Raw genomic sequence first — 17,798 nt, forward strand, 5'->3', positions numbered from 1 at the left:
ATGATAGCAGCAGCAGCAACACGACAAGCAGCTGGGGAGAAGTCTATATGCAATTGAAGAAAAACAATAGGAATAGGGAAAAGACACAAAATGTTGCTGAGTCTGGAAAAAGGATAACAGAACAACAGAAAAAGGAAATTAAGAAGAAAGAGTGTAATTATGGGAATTACATAAGTGAATTACATAATCTCAAAAGAAAAAAAAAAAAAGATTTCCAAAAGGAAATAAACATAGAAGTCACAAGGACTTTGGAGTAAAGAGAATTCTAGGCTCCGAGTATGGATACCTACTATGAAAAATAGACATTTGGGTAACGAACAGACAAGTCCTCGCTCTGTGGCTGTTTGTGATTGCTTTTTAAAAATTTACCGTAGCTAGTTGCCATTGGTCTCCCTTCTTTGTCCTGAGTAGCAAAGCAACCCAGGGTTGTGGGCACAGGAGGGGAAGACCACGTGGCATGTGACAACAGGCTTTCATTTTAATTTTCTCCAAGCTCTGTGGGTGCTCTACACCTCACATTCCCAGCTGTACCCTAAACAATGAAGAAAATTATTGCTCTGACCTGGTGCTTCATTTTTCCCCACTCATGGCTTGAGCTTTCATTAGTTTTCCTTTCTCATTAAGAAAATGAATCAAAGAATGAGAATTAAACATCTCCTGATCTATTATCTCACTGAAAATAAGAAGCCAAGGGTCCGGGGACTGGACCGAAATGAAGGGCCCAGCCGATGTGTGTGCCACTGCAAGATTCACACAGTGCGTGGGGGCTGTGCTCCTTCTCTTCTGTCCTCCGGAGGGCAACAGGGACCACTCACACCCAGAAAGACAGGATCCCCTCTACTGAGCACTCAATGTTATGAAATCCAGCACCTTCCCTGAACAGAGATAATGAGCTTCAAATCACATTGGCTTTTCCTCCTTCTGAGCATTGAAGTTGGATTTTCACTAACCTTTTAAAATTGTTTTCTGGGTGTGGTACTTTATGCCTGTAATTCCAGCACTTTGGGAGGCCAAGGCAGGTGGATCACCTGAGATTAGGAGTTCGAGATCAGCTTGGTCAACATGATGAAATCCCATCTTTACTAAAAATACAAAAATTAGCCAGGCGTGGTGGTGGGCACTGGTAATCCCAGCTACATGGGAGGCTGAGGCAGGAGAATCCCTTGAACCCAGGTGGTGGAGTCTGCGGTGAGCCAAGATCACACCACTGCACTCCAGCCTGGGTGACAGACAAAAAAAAAAAAAAAAATATGTTCCCAGTGCTCAATTATGTGTCTACCCCCATAGATACTATTGGGAAAGTATGCGGCTGTGTCCTGCTCATCTGTTAATCCCTGCTTTATGGCAGGCACACACCAGTGCTCAAGAAATGAATGGAGTAGGTAAAGGAACAAATGCACATTGAAATGAACTGATTACTCTTAATTTGTAAGACTGTGCATTTTTAATAATTCCTGGGCAGCATTCCCCTTGAGAACTGAAACAGGAAAAGGATGCCCACTCTCATCACTCCTATTCAGCATAGTACTGGAAGTCCCTGCCAGAGCAATCAGGCAAAAGAAAGATATAAAAAGCATCCAAATAAGAAAAGAAGAAGTCAAACCATCTCTCTTCACTACAATGTGATTCTACACCTAGAAAACCCTAACGACAGCCGGGCACAGTGGCTCACGCCTGTGATCCCCGCACTTTGGAAGGCCGAGGCAGGCGGATCACAACATTGGGAGTTGAAGATCAGCCTGGCCAATGTAGTGAAACCCCGTCTCTACTAAAAATACAAAAATTAGCCAGACATGGTGGTGCATGCCTGTAGTCCCAGCTACTCAGGAGGCTGACACAGGAGACTTGCTTGAATCCGGGAGGCAGAGGTTGTGGTGAGTTGAGATCACACGACTGCACTCCAGCCTGGGCAACAGAGCGAGACTCCATAAAAACAAAAAACAAAACAAAACAAAACAAAAAACCTAAAGACTGCACCAAAAGGCTCCGGGAACTGGAACTGATAAACAACTTTAGCAAAGTTTCAGGATACAAAATCAATGTACAAAAATCAGTAGAATGTCTATACGTCCAGAACATTCAAGCTGAGAGCCAATCAAGAACATAATCCCATTTCTAATATCCCGAGAAAATAAAATACCTAGAAATACATCTAACCAAGGAAGTAAATGATCTCTACAAGAAGAACTAAAAAATGTTGCTGAAAGAAATCATGAATGACACACATACACAGAAAAAAACGGAAAAATATTCCATGCTCATGAATTGGAAGAATCAGTATTGTTAAAATGGCCATACTGCCCAAAGCAATCTGTAGATTTAATGCTATCTGTATCAAGCCACCAATATCATTTTTCACAGAACTAGAAAAAAACTATTCTAAAATTCATATGGAACAAAAAAAGAAGCCTGAATAGCCAAAGCAATCCTAAGAAAAAAGAACAAAGCTAGAGGCATCACATTACCCAACTTCAAACTATGCTATAAGGCTACGGTGACCAAAACAGCATGGTACTGGTACAAAAACAGACACATAGACCAATGGAACAGAATAGAGAGCCCAGAAATAAGAAGGCACACCTACAGCCATCTGATCATCAACAAAGTCAACAAAAATAGGCAATGGGGAAAGGAATCCCTATTCAATAAATGATGCTGGGATAGCCATAGGCAGAAGAATAAAATTAGAACCATATATTCCACCATACAGTATCTTTCACCATATACAAAAATTAACTCAAATGAATTAAAGATTTAAATGTAAGACCTCAACTATAAGAACTCTAGAAGGAAACCTAGGAAATATCATTCTAGACATTGGTTGGGAAAAAAAAAATATGACTAAGTCTTCAAAAACAGTTGTAACAAAAACAAAAACAAGTGGGACCTAATTAAACTACAGAAGTTCTGGACAGCAAAAGAAACCATCAACAGAGTAAACAGACAACCTACAGAATGGGAGAAAATATTCACAAATGATGCATCCAACCAAGGTCTAATATTCAGAATCTATAAGGAATTTAAACAATTGAACATGCAAAAATCAAATAACCCTATTTTAAAAATGAGCAAAAGACATGAAGAGACACTTCTTAAAAGAAGACATATAAGCAGCCAACAAGCAGGTGAAAAAAGACTCAACATCATTAATCATCAGAGAAATGCAAATCAAAACCACAGTAAAATACCATCTCACACCAGTCAGAATGACTATTATTAAAGAGTCAGAAAACAACAGATGCTGGCAAGGCTGCAGAGAAGAGCCTTATACATTGCTGGTGGGAATGTAAATTAGTTCAGCCACTGTGGAAAGCAGTTTGGAGATTTCTCAAAGAACTTTGAGAACTACCATTTGAACCAGCAATCCCATTACTGGGTATATAGCCAAAAGAAAATAAATTATTCTACCAAAAGGACATAGCCACTCATATGTCCATCACAACGCTATTCACAATAGCAAAGACATGCAATCAACCTAGGTGCCTATACAGTGGAATGAATAAAGAAAATGTGGTACATATACACCGTGGAATACTATGCAGCCATAAAAAGAACTAAATAATCTTTGCCAGCAACATGGAGGCAGCTAGAGGCCATTGTCCTAAGCAAATTAATGCAGAAACAGAAAACCAAGTACCATGTGTTCTCACTTACAAGTAGGATGCTAAACAATGGATACTCAGGGACATAAAGATGACAAGGATAGATACAAGAGTACTAGGTGTGAGGAGGGAAGCAGGGAGCAAGAATTGAAAATGACAGTCAGAATGGTGATTATTAAAAAGTCAAGAAACAGTTGCTGGCAAGGTTGCAGAGAAATAGGAACGCCTTTATACTGTTGGTGAGAATGTAAATTAGTTCAACCATTGTGGAAGAGTGTGGCAATTCCTCAAAGATTTAGAACCGGAAATACCATTTGACTCAGCAATACCATTACTGGTTATATACCCAAAGGAATATAAATCATTCTGTTATAAAGATACATGCATGTGTATGTTCATTGCAGCACTATTCATGATAGCAAAGACATGAAATCAGCCCAAATACCCAACAATGATAGACTGGATAAAGAAAATGTGATACACATACACCACGGAATACTTTGCAGTCATAAAAAGGAATGAGATCATGTTCTTTGCAGGGACATGGTTGGAGCTAGAAGCCATTATCCTAAGCAAACTAACACAGGAACAAAAAACGGAACACCACATGTTCTCACTTATAAGTGGCAGCTGAACAATGAGAACACGTGGACACAGGAAGGGAACAACACATGCTGGGGCCTGTCGGGGGAGTGCTGGGGTGGGAAGAGCATCAGGAAAAATAGCTAATGCATACGGGGCTTAATACCTAGGTGATGGGTTGTTAGGTGCAGCAAAGCACCATGGCACACATTTATCTGTGTAACAAACCTGCACATCCTGCACATGTGCCCCAGAACTTAAAAGAAAGAAAATTACTTACTGGGTCTGCTATGCTCAGAACCTGGGCAATGGGATCAATTGTCTCCCAAACCTCAGCATCACACATATGCCCAAGTAACAAACCTGCACATGTACCCCCAAATCAAAAATAAAAGTTGAAATTAAAACAATAATGATGATTCTTTGCCTCACTACAAAAAAGAAAGAAGATGGTATAGCCAATTCAAAAAAAAGTTAAACATAGTATTATTATACAACCCGGTACTTTCAGTTAGGTATACCATATGCTGAAAACACTTGAAAGCCGGGACCGTTCATAGCAGCATTATTCACAACCAAAAGGTGGAAACAACCCAAATGGCCATCAATGAATGAACGGATAAACAAAATGTGATGTGGATGAAGCTTGAGGACATTATGCTGAGTAGAATAAACCAGACTCAAAAGGACAAGTGTGGCATGAGCCACCCACATGAGGTGCCTAGAATAGTTAAATGCATAGAGGCAGAAAGTAGAAGGGTGGTTATCAGGGGCTGGAGGGAGAAGCTAATGGAAAGTTACTCTTTAATGCATTTCAGGTTTTGGTTTGAAATGATGGAAAAGTTCTGGAGATGGTGGTGCTGATGGTTGCACAACAATTAATGCCACTGAATTGTACACTCAAAAGGGATCGAAAGATGAAATGAGATGTATATTTTACCATAATAAAAGAGACATAAAGCAATATTCATTTAATGTGCTAACATTCCTGAGTCAACCAAGAGAACATCAGTGCTGCTTGTACAGCTTGCAGCTAGCTGTATGTGACAAAGAGGCGGTCAATGCATAGCTACACAGCTTCAGTGACACACAGGCCAGCACAGACTCCATGGCTGTGCACTGCCCTTTTTCCCGTGTGAAACTGGAAGAACACGCCTGGGTCTGCGGGAAAGGCACCTATCCCCAAGCTTCCAAGGCTGGAAGTTATAGGAAAATCTTCCTGTGGAAAGGGGCAACTGGATGGTGTTTCCCCACTTGTCCACCGAGTTGCACCACCCACCTGACAATTACTCACTTATTTCTAGCAGATCTGCCTCTTGGGCAGTACGCTGGTTTGGGTTCACTATTTCTCAGCTGCAGCCTAGAGGAACATTGGGAAGCTAGAGCTCAGCGTGGCAGATGGAAGGGACTGTACTGGTTTGAGCCGCAGTTCTTCAAATAAGTGCCTGTGTGGCTTTGGGAAAGCCACCTACGTGGACCTCAGTTTCCTTATTTAAAAGTGGGAATACGGCAGTACCTACCTCACACAATTGTACCACAGCTTAAATGAGCTATAAATGTTTAACAGCACCTAGAATAAAATAAGTATTCAACAAACAGGACTTTTTTTTTTTTTTTTTTTTTGAGATGAAGTCTTGCTCTGTCGCCCAGGCTAGAGCATAGTGGCATGATCTCAGCTCACTGCAACCTCCGCCTCCCAGGTTTAAGCATTTATCCCGCCTTAGCCTCCCAAGTAGCTGGGATTACAGGCATGTGCCACCATGCCTGGCTAAATTTTTTGTATTTTTAGTAGAGATGCAATTTCCCCATGTTGGCCAGGCTGGTCTCAAACTCCTGACCTCAAGTTATCTGCCTGTCTCAGCCTCCCAAAGTGCTGGGATTACAGACGTAAGCCACCACACCTGGCCTGGATTTTCATATAAGAGATATGTTACAGGTGGTAACAGGGATTGGGGCAGGATGGTCATTCATATCATTATAAGAATTGAAATATATAAACTCTACAATCTGAACCTTGTGCTGGTCAGATAGCCTGCAGGAGCTCCCGGACTGTGCAGGAAAAATAGAAGGAGATTAAATGGTGCTCTCCAAAGAGGTGGGTGATTCTTAAAACATTCTTTTCATTTTCATCTAATTCTTCAACTCGTTCCTTAATATTTTCAGTAGTTTGTCTCTTTGGTGGTAGATATGTACTTTTTTCTCACATCTACTAGAGGGTTTACTCATTCATGCTTACGAAATGTCTGAAGACCCCTGAATCCAAAGAAATTTTGGTTATGTTAATATACTGCTAAATAAACAGAAAAGCCCTTAAGGAGAGTTTCAGGATTAAACACTACAGAAATTGATTGGAAAGAAATTATTTCCATCGGCGTGTTGGTCGGAACAACCTTTGACCAAACAGTGATGCTGCTTTCATGAGTTCAGTCAATCAGACTCCCATATTGATGGTGTGAAATTGAACTCACTAACTTTAATTGTTTTCTTAATTTTAATTATTCAGGTGCATCTTCCCAAAACCTGAAGACATTTATAGAAAGGTAAGCGGAAGATAAGAAGTTGTTTTTAATTTGGTTTCTCATTTTGAATAAAGAATGAAAACTCTGTTATTATCCCATAATCATTTTTACCAAGCATAAATAGCTTGTTAGTCACTATCCAAACTCTAGGATAGCACTCCTTGGGCCAGTGAGCCTAGAAAGTGATTAATTTGCATATGTCCTCAAAGAAGGGTGATAAAGATGCATACAAAGTGGGTAAAACTTAGGCCTGACAGAAGTAACTGAAAAGACAAAAGGATGATGTCATATTCCTGCTTTATGAATGAGAAAACTTTTTGTGCTCATTTGGGGCTTCAAGTTCAGAAGCAAGGCTTGAGGTGTCCTGACCAGAAGCCTCAAGAAGCCCTTGCCTTTTCAAAGTTGACTGTGGGTCCACAGCTGCCTGGATATTCTAAGAACGTGGACATAAGTAACCCAATAACTCACCCGTGCTTACTGATGCAATCGCCGTGAAAGATGCCAAGAAGACAGTATTGTGTCTATTTACCCGGGACTTCAATCCACTCTTTTCAATGTTATGCAGTTATGTGGCCTTTCTCTAATAGGCAAGTGGGATAATAATTATGGAGAATAAATGGGAAATGAGAATGGTGGTTGGCTGTACTAAAATGAAAGAAAAATAGCAAAAAGTTTGCCAACAGGGGGGTCATACCAAGATTGTTTTCAAAGGCCCTGCCTGTGTCACTGGCTACAAAGCTAAGTTTCCAAATCTCTGACATTCGGATTCCATCTATGCCTTCTCAGCTTGTCTAGACACACAATGTTGGACCATCCTGCCATCGTTATATATGCCATGATTGGAAATGATGTCTGCAATGGGTGAGTTACTGCGAAAAAGTATTTTCAAGATTCTTTGGCTCTGGGGTCTTCCCCACCCCACTCCTCACCAACTCCACTGCATTATAGCAGCGTGCTCTTTAACTGAATTTCTCTATCTTAGAAGCACAGCCTGGTGCAGTGGCTCATGCCTGTAACCCCAGCACTTTGGGAGGCCAAGGCGGGCAGATCACCTGAGGTCAGGAGTTTGAGACCAGCCTGGCCAACATGGCAAAACCCCATGTCTACTAACAATGCAATGTTAGCTGGACGTGGTGGCATGTGCCTGTAATCCCAGCTACATGAGAGGCTGTGGCAACAGAATCATTTGAACCCAGGAGGTAGAGGTTGCCATGAGCTGAGATCATGCCACTGCACACCAGCCTGAATGACAGAGCAAGACTCTGTCTCAAAAAAAAGCAAGTCCTAGACACATGTGAAATCAACAGAACCAATCTATGAAGCTGAAAACCCCTTTTGAAAATGTCTGCTCCATTAATTATCAACTCTGATGTAACAACAAATGTATGTCCTCATCATTTATGTCACAAGAAATGTGCCACTAAGGGCTGAGAATCCAAGATTGGGAATTGTGACTTTTTTAGTAAAATAAGGCAGAAGCACAGCTACCCCATAAGAATATCAATCTCACTCATATTCTCATCTACTTTACTTCCTCACGTGGAAGAGACAGCATAGATGCATAGACCTACAGCATTTGCAAAGAAACTATGAATAACTCATGGCCAATCCTATCTATGTCCATGGCCCCTAGCAAGAAGGTAATTTTGCTAAACTGCTGATATCAGCAGTGACTTCAAAATGGTGAATCCCTTAGTTCCTATACAACATTTGGGGAGTTTTGTCAAAATCTGTGTACACCCCTAAGAATATGATACATGTATGAATGCCATCTGTTCTGTGATTGTGGCCAAAAAAGAAAAAAAATTGGTAAGATAGAATTTAGAGCAACACCGCAGTAGCAATAGCCACCCACTCACTATTTTAGGAAACAGAAAAGTAAGGCCAAGAGATGTTCATGACTTGCCCAAGGCAACAGGGTTGATTAATGGCAGAGCTGGACTCCACCCGGACTATGCTAGAAGTGGGCCATCCTGCTCACTCGCCCCGTTTGCTTTCCTGTATTTCACTTGCCATGCTTTCCAAGCCTGCGCTGAAAACAAAACTCAATAGTATTAAAGTGTGTTTGCCCACACAGACAAAATTCAGATGGCAAAGGAGACGTAGACATAATCAGTGAAGTGTGTTCAGGGCAGGATATACCACACAATGATCCAGAGACTCTGATATGTCAGATGTCACCGTGGTGCCCTTAGGCTGGTTTACTGCTGTCCTCAGAACCCCAAGTTGCCAAGGCTACATGCTGGGCACCAAGGTCTGTGAAGAGCCACCTGGGACTTTCTAATAAACAGCAAACACCATGACTGCCATGAGCCAAGAGGTACAATACTCTCTATCATTCCATCCTCCCAGCAGCTCTAAGAGGCAAGGATGATTGTCCCATTTAGCAGATGAGGAACTGATTTGGCAAGGATAAGGAGCTTGCCTGTTCTGGGATCGAGCATCAAAGCTGGGAGCCAAACCAGGTTCTCTACCAAATCCCATCCCCTTTCTATAGTCCACGCTTCCTTATTTCCTTTCTTTGACTCATTCACTTTTTTAAGTATATAGTGAACACCCATGATGTGCCAAGCACTGTGCCAGGCTCTAGGATACAATGGCAAAGAAGCCACAGCCACTGCCATCAAGAAGCTAATGGAAGGAGAAACACCATGCTTCAGCTCCTAGCCGCCATCATGAAACAGAATAAATCTACGGTCAGACCAGCCAGTGCTCCCCCAGCCCCCAGAGCATGTCCTTCCAAAGAGGGACAGAGAACAAACTGACAATACTGAATAAAGAACGTGTGCAGCAAGTGACTCTGGCTCCAAAAGCCAAAATCCCTGAAACGATACTTTTCCAGCACAACCTGCCTACCCAGACCCCTCCAGCCCAGTCCTACTTTTCCTTTCCCGAAGAGCTAAAGGGCAGGCAGACATCAGCCAGAGACCTGTGCCAGCCTCTCCCCTGCTGGGGATCTGGGCAGAGAAGCAGCAAGCATTTGGGTGAAAGAACAGAGTTGGCAGTATGGGATGTCCCTGTGGTGCCCACTTTGTGATGTCCTGTGGAGGGGTTAAAAAAATAAAGACAGATGGCAACTACACCTCCCCATCTGCCAGAATGTCAAGGTGGAATAGATTTCCCAAAATGAGCAAAGGGATTTTATAAAAAGCTCAAGCAGCAAGGAGTTACATAATAAGTCTGTCCTGGAACAAGTTTTAGGATATTTGCTTGACTTTTTTCTTTTCTTTTTCTATGATGATGCTAGTTCTTGTTGAAGTAACACATTTATGTGTTTCTTTCTCAATTCTCTAAACCCATGCGGTTACTCAACAAACACTTGTTAAATGAATGAGGGTCACGGTAGGAAGATAGCTTTTAGCATCAGAAAGTCAAAAAGAAAGGTCATACATATAGAGAACCTGACTTTCTCATTGTAAACCTGCTCAATTTGATTTAGGCTAACTCAGCTTCCTTCATGCCTTTCCCATCACTGCCGTTGAGAGCCATGTGATATGAGTGATATGGAAGGAGAAACATTCCTGAAAACAGGGCAAATGTGGGGGAGCTACAGCAGCAGAACATTGGGGTGGCAGAGGCAGCAGTGGGAAATGAGAATGGCCTCAGAACATCCAACCATACAGGCCAGTGACAGCCCTTCCCCAACATCCCAGCATCAACCCTTCCCCAACATCCCAACATGGCATCCCTGAAATGAACATGGTAATTGCTGGAAATGCCATAGAATTATCCAAGCGTCTAGCACTAGCCCCATAAATGGATATGGTTTCATTTGTTACAGTGGGCAATCACAGGACAGATGGCATTCATATAAGCATCATATTCTTAGGAGAATACAGAGAAAGTATACATTATACATTTTAATCTTATGGAGAGAGCCAGGACCACCCACACAGGCTTTTTGTGCCCCCCTGGCCCCAACCATTGTTTTTCTTCAATGCCAATGCTTCAGGTTATACCCTGGGCAGCAGCACTGCATTAAGAGGAAGCCAGCCAAGGCACTGACAGGTCGCAGGCCCCAAGGAGCCTGGACTAGTGAGAAACAATCGATGCTATTTATTCAGATGATAGGAAAGCCAGTAGGGAAGGGAATGGACAGAGCTCCTACTGCTCAGAGGAGTTCTCTCTCCTAGCCTCCTCAGTCAGAGACATGGGTAGCAAAGGGAATGATAAGGAAGTTACAACCAACCAGCATGTTCCAGGTCACACCCACATTTAAGGGATGTTTAATGTATCTCTATGCATGAGGTAATGTGGAAGTCCTCACCCCATTTCCAGTGTGTATTACAATGCCCCTTCTCCCCAGCTACTCAGAAGGCTAAGGTGGGAGGATAGCTTGAGCCCAGGGGTTCAACCCTGCAGTGAGCTATGATCATACCACAGCCCTTCAGCCTGGGTGATAGAGCAAGACCCTGTATCTGTTTAAAACAAAAAAAATCTCTTCAAGGGGATTGGATGGGAGCCCAATGATGTGATTGCAACTGGCTGGCATGAAGAAAAGGGCTAACCCTCTTAACTGGGTGTTTTGAAAACACAAATCTAGGTATGAGTGAGGTCTGAGCACTTGATCACTAGTGATCTGGGCTTTAGCTATGGTTCTAGGAAGCCAATTTTCTGCACAAGCTGATCGATTTCTTCCTTGAGAAGGGACACCTGTCTCTGGCACCAGCCAGGTAAAATCTGGCTGGCTTACCTACCAGGGTAATGAAATAATCAGGCTTATTTTGCCTGATCAGACACAATTCATTAGGGCAGGACAGGCTTCAGAGCCACCCTCAGGGGTGAGGCTCTTCATCTGTTCTGAGCCCGTCATGTACTCCCGACATGTGTGAGAGTATGTCAGTGAGCACCAATTTCTCTCTCATTATTTTCCCTAGTGTGGCCACTGTGTCCCAGGCTGATTTTCACATCTTCTCCATTATTTGAGCACTCCTGATCTCTCACCTATCCATCTGAATGTCTGGAGTGAGCTCATTGTGAGAAGGGGTGCCAGGGTGCTGGGGTGGGCAGGCAAACTGAGGGTGGCAGGTGACTGGGACTCCTGAGTTGAAAAGGATTAGACACTTTCAGCTCAGCCCATTTGTTCTTTGGCAGACACCAGAGAACCTAGGAGGTAGTTCCCAATCACTAGGGTTCTCTGATCTCCAGAATACTAGCACTAAGTCTCCCCCAGGATCACCAGAGGAGAGAGAGTACACAGGTCAAAATGGCATTGAAAACTTTTCAGGGACAGAAGTCAGAAGGCATCTTCTATGGCATCTGGAAGGAGTGATCCCCCCACGACTCACATAGACTCCCTTGCCCTTACCTGAGCTAAGAGTTGGTTGATTTTGCTCTATAGTTGTGCCAGATGGAACAAAGATAACTGGCAAATGTTCCATTAGCAACACCAAGGCTTCCATTTTGATTTCACTTAGCAATTAACCATGTTGATTATACTTGCTTAATTTGTGGGTGCCCTTTCATAAGCACAAATTAGCTCAAATTCTTCATTTAGCATCAGGGTTGTGTCTCTAACCAAAAAAATAATTATTCAATGGGGATTTGGGAAGACTTTGTCCATCTTAACTCATCTTGCCTTTATGTGGTTGGAGAACATTAGCTCAGCATAATTGCTTTATGCCAAAGTGCTGTTGTATTAACATGAAAAAAAAAAGGCGTGGCAAGGCAAAAGTTAATAGGCAGTGTGTGCTAGCTTTACCAATGACAGAAAAAAGGATGCAGACACCCAACTTGCCTTTCATTTCACCCTTGCTGTCACACTTCAGACACACAGAGAATACAGAACCTGGGTACTTTGGGCAGATTCTCCAGTGCTGCTTCTGTGTAGGTGGGAATTAAGTCAAAGCCCCTCCCCACCCCTCTCCCCAGTAGGTAGGTCACCTAGTCGCAAATCTTTGTAGCTGCTTTTTAGCAGGTTAGAAAGATTTTTATTTTTAAAATAGTATAATTTTTTCATGACAATGGAAAGCATGAATTTAGCATGCAGTTCTACATCCTGAGGTTTTGTAAAATTAGACATCTTCTTCTCTCCCCTCTTAGGAGACGCCAGCAATCCATTACCTAGTGTAGAAGCACATACACCAACCACAGCTACCACCCTACTGGCTACCCCCACAGCTCCAAAAGTATTGTTGTAGTCAACAGTAATTTTTAGCCACCTTTCTATATTCATACATAAAAATTACTTCATTTGTTTTATTCAGGTGAAATTCACATAATGTAAGACTAACCATTCTAAAGCAAACAATTCAGTGGCATTCCCAGTTCACCGTGTTGTTCAACCAATGGTATCTAGTTATTTTATTCTTTGTAATGGCTGTATAGAGTTCTATTGTATGGGTGTACCATAATTTATGTATTTAGGCTTTTATCTTTTCCAGTTGTGCACTATACCAAGTAATATTGTAATACTCGTATGTACATTTTTACATATTTGTGGAAATGTTACTGTAGGATAACTTCTTGAAATTTCAAGGTCAAAAGTTAAGCCAACTTTAAATTTGGATACATCTTTAAAAATTGCCCTACAAAAAGACAATGCCAATATTCATTTATGAGCTCCCTTAAAAGTAAGAAGTGTGGATTCCTGAGGACCCCTTTCTGTCCCCTCTTCCCAGATCACTTATGCCCTGGGTCCAGCCTCTGAGTGATGGACTTATTTGATCTAGTTCACAGTCTATATTAAGTTCACTGGAGCTGCCATAACAAAGTACCAAAACTGGATGACTCAAAATGCAGACATGTATTCCATCAGAGTTCTGGATGCTAAAAATCCAAGATCAAGGTGTCTGCAGGGTCATGCTCCCTCTGAAAGCTCTAGGGAAAAATCCTTCCTTTTCTCTTTCTGCTTCTGGTGGCCCCCAGCGATCCTCAGCACTTTTTGGCTCCTGGAAGCCATAACCCCAGATTCTGCCTCTGTCTTCGCGTGGCCTTCATCCTGGCATGTGTCTGTGTGTCCTCTCCTCTTCTTAGGAGGATTCAGTCATTGAATTTAAGGCCCACACTAATCCCTTATGACCTCATGTTAACTAATGACAGCCATAAAGACCCTGTTTTCAAGTAATGTCATATTCTCAGGGACACTATTTAAACCACTGCAGTATCATTAGGGAAACTGGAATTTTAAGTATGCAAAATGAAAAGTAACACTGTAGCATTATTCCACTTAGGGTAAAGACAGGCAGTTAGAGCCTAAAGAATAGATGAAAACCCTATAAAATTCTGTATTCTACTCCCAAGTTAATGCAGGTTAGGATCCTAATCCATATTTGCTGTGTTCCTGAAGGTGTGTGCAAAAGTCAGTTGTGCAAAAAATGAACAATAATAAACATATATTAATGCCAAAAATATTTTGGGACTCCTTGCCTTTTAAACATAGCTTTTTAAAATAATTTCAACTTTTATTTTAGATTCAGGGGTACATGTGCAATTTCATTACATTACATGGATATATTGTGTTATGCTGAGGTTTGGAGTACAAATCACCTCATCACCCTGCTGGTGAGCAGAGTACCCAATGAAACATAACATTAAATCAATCAATGAACACAATTTAAACATAACTTCAAATGATGTCTTTGTAGTATTTTGTATATTCCTTACTTCTTTTCCAAACCAAATGAAAATAAGTCAATCAGCTTAAATTCAATAAATTTCTGTCTGAGGGTAAAGATTGGCCACTTTCAGCGCACTTAGGAATTTCACCTTCATCTGACATGCTTTGATTTTAGGCCTGTGTTTCCCATAACTACTTTCAGCACTTGATTTGTTTATTTTACTAACTTTTACAAAATAAGAAGAGAAAATATAACTTAAAATTTCAAATACCCTCTATAGAGCACAAGCACTAATATTTAAAGACAATAATGCAAGCTGGAATTGTTTGTTGGAAATGGTGTTGCAGGGTATAGCCTGGAATAGAAGTCCATCAGAAAATGCATGCAAGTCCAAATCCAGTGCCGAAAATGAAGGATAAAAAGCAAGATATAGTGTGGACATATAATACAACTTTGTCAGTAAGATTCTGTTTTCTAACTGTGATACATTTGAAAAGTTTTAAAGACCCCAAGTTACAAATGTCAAAGTGTCAAATAAATCATAAGCAACACCAGACCCCTTTCATTTCAAAAACTGTGTAAATCAGGCCAGTGAGGTTATTCTACAGGAACACGGGAACAAACAGTCCCTAAAATCTTAGTAGCATAAACAAAAAAGTTTATGTCTCTCTCATACTACTTGTCCATCAGAGACCACCATGGGACTCTGTCCTGGGACTCAGATTGTTGAAGCAGCTATCTTGAATGTTGCCTACACCCATTCAAAGAAAAAGAGCATTCTAGAAGGTGTCACATCACCAAATATGACACATCACTTCAGCTCACCACTCATTGGTTAGAACTAGTCACATGCTCCACTCAACCACAGAGAAGTCAGGAAATATAGTCTGACCATGTGCCAGAAAGGTGGAAATCCAGGAATATTTTGCAAATAGCCCCAATGACCACCACATTGTGTGTGTGTGCATGTGTGTGTGTGTGTGTGTGTGTGTGATGAATCTTGTATTTGCCTGCAATTTGCATGCATCTATCCCTATAATTAAGCAAGATATTTTCTGTTTATTCCACCAACAGGAAGCGCGACACAGTCCCAGCCATGACCACTCCTGAGAAATTCTACTTCAACGTCATGCAGACTCTGAAGTATCTAAATTCCCACCTGCCCAAGGGCAGCCATGTTATTTTTTATGGCTTACCAGACGGAACCTTTCTCTGGGATAATTTGCACAACAGATATCATCCTCTCGGTACCAGTTTGAAGATTCTTTTTCTCTTTAACAATATCAATGTATATATAGTTAAATGTATATATGGTTCAAGCCATATAGAAATGTGCCTAAAATGCCATCATGGAACACGAGTCAGAGCTGATAAAGGCAAGAGCCCCCAGGTGCAGTATCTAAAGGTCATTACCCAGAGGTGGGCAGAATCAGATCTAAAGCCAGAAAGGGCAGAAGTAATTCATGAAGAATTAAGACACACTGAAAGGTAAGCGCTCAAACCAAGAAACTTCTCTAACAGAAGGTGAAATGTAAAATGAGCTGAGAAAGCCCAAACAGGAGACAGACCCCTGAGTGGAAGGCATGGATCTCTCTGAACCTCATTGGTGAGTGCCTCCTGGTGGCCTGTTAGAATTCTCTAGAGCATGGTCCTCCAGCCTGCTCATTACCTGCTTGTATACTCTCTTGGGGTCCTTGGCTCTAAAATGTCCCTGGGACCTTCTAATGGCAACTCAAATATTCCTGATACCATACAAACATAAAAGTGCCAGTAATTCATATTAGGAAGATGTGATCCTTACCCCATGAGATAGATGTTTTCATCAAGCACAATAATTTCATTTTATAGATGAAAAAACCAAGGCTCAGAGAGGTCAGGTAGCTTGCCAAATGCCACAGAGCTCACTGAATATGTAAGCTGGCTGTAGCAGGACTCTGCCTTCTGTTTTTCAGGGGAGAATGTATTTATTAAGTGCCTATTATGTGCCAGACACTGTTCTAGGCACAGGGTAACCAGCAGCAAACACAATAGTGTTAAGCTCCTGCCCACAGAAAGATTACATGACAGTGGGAGAATGACTCAAAAGTATGTCAGAGGGCGATAAGTGCCACAGGAAGAAAATTGAGCAAGGAAGAGGAACAGGGAGCTGGCCTCAGTTGTCCCTGATGAGCATCTATAAGAAGAGGCCCGGGTACCCTCCTCTCAGCCCCATATTGACAGCACCTGCACCAAACTATCATGAAGAAAGGGCTATCCCTTCCCTGGTGTTACCTCACTCACCTCCTGAGCCCAACCCACTAAAAAGTGCTGGCAGTCCAAGCACCTTCTTAGGAATCCGGTGAGAAATTCAAAGAAGACCTGAAACTCATTCCTTCATGCCCTCCTTAGAGTGTGGGGGTGGGGAGCAAGATTTCAAATTTCAGGCCATCAAGAGCCTTTCCTTGCATATACACCTTTGCATGTACCTTTTCAATCTTCCCTTGTCCTCTTCCTGCAGTTCTTGTCTAAGACAACCTCCCTACTTCTCCCTCAGGAAATTCCACCTCTCCCCACCTGGGAAAAAAGTAAGGGTCCTTTAGCCAGCTCTCAAAGAGCCCTGATCTCTTAGTTAGAGGGACAATGGTGGACATATACATTCCAGATTCTCCACCAATAAGGATGAAGCCATTTTCCTCTTGAGTTACTGGTGTGTCACAAATACTATCATCCAAGCAAAACACTGTCCAGCCTCACCTAAGTAGAGCATAGTTCATGCAACCTTGACCACTCCCACTTGGAAATCACGTGCTCACACATGGAACTTCACTCCATTCTGGGCTGCTTTGCATGCATAAAGGATAACGACCTGGGCTAAGAATGTCTCTTTGAACTGCAGGAAAATTGTACACCAGCCCTCAACTGATTCTTTCAGATTTTGAAATGACTCTCCCACATTAAGAAATGCTTAGGAAAGAGAAGCTGAGGGCAGGCAAGTTTGTTCCCAATTTACTCCATCACAATCATAGCGACTTGACTTCCATTTTTCTGCTTTCAAATCCCATTTTCTTTCCATGAACTCTGGCTATGCCATCACCATAAATTCTTTCCGATATGCCATACAATTCACTTGATTTATGAGACATGTTTGGTTTCATAAATATGAGACCAAATGTAAGAATGACTCCATGCAATTTGGAAAGGACTAAGGGAAGGAAAAACATAAGAATGTAAGAATGAGGCCCGACACAGTGGCTCACACCTATAATCTTAGCACTTTGGGAGGCCGAGGTGGGTGGATCACCTGAGGTCAAGAGTTCGAGACCAGCCTGGCCAACATAGTGAAACCTCACCTCTACTAAAAATACAAAAATTAGCCAGGTGTGGTGGTGCACACCTGTGATCTCCCAGCTACTTGGGAGACTGAGGCAGGAGAATTGCTTGAGGAGGTGGAGGTTGCAGTGAGCCGAGATTGCACCATTGCACTCCAGCCTGGGCAACAAGAGCAAAAAACAAACAAACAAACAAGAAACCTCTGTCTAAAAAAAAAAAAAAAAAAA

The 17,798-nt window shown here is 42.0% G+C and overlaps 1 protein-coding gene across 2 annotated transcripts in view; it reads left to right on the forward strand.

Moving 5' to 3' along the window:
- Positions 1-17,798, forward strand: part of AOAH (acyloxyacyl hydrolase) — a 192,174-nt gene that overhangs the window by 148,794 nt on the left and 25,582 nt on the right. For both annotated transcript variants that reach the window (XM_017502197.2, XM_037729113.1), the window contains 3 exons: positions 6,688-6,724; positions 7,490-7,564; positions 15,337-15,509. In XM_017502197.2, the coding sequence (XP_017357686.1) occupies positions 6,688-6,724; positions 7,490-7,564; positions 15,337-15,509 (285 nt within the window). The remainder of the gene's footprint in view (positions 1-6,687; positions 6,725-7,489; positions 7,565-15,336; positions 15,510-17,798) is intronic.

The sequence above is a fragment of the Cebus imitator genome, unplaced genomic scaffold, assembly GCF_001604975.1.
Source record: "Cebus imitator isolate Cc_AM_T3 unplaced genomic scaffold, Cebus_imitator-1.0 Scaffold294, whole genome shotgun sequence".
In the NCBI taxonomy this organism is placed as follows: Eukaryota; Metazoa; Chordata; class Mammalia; order Primates; family Cebidae; genus Cebus; species Cebus imitator.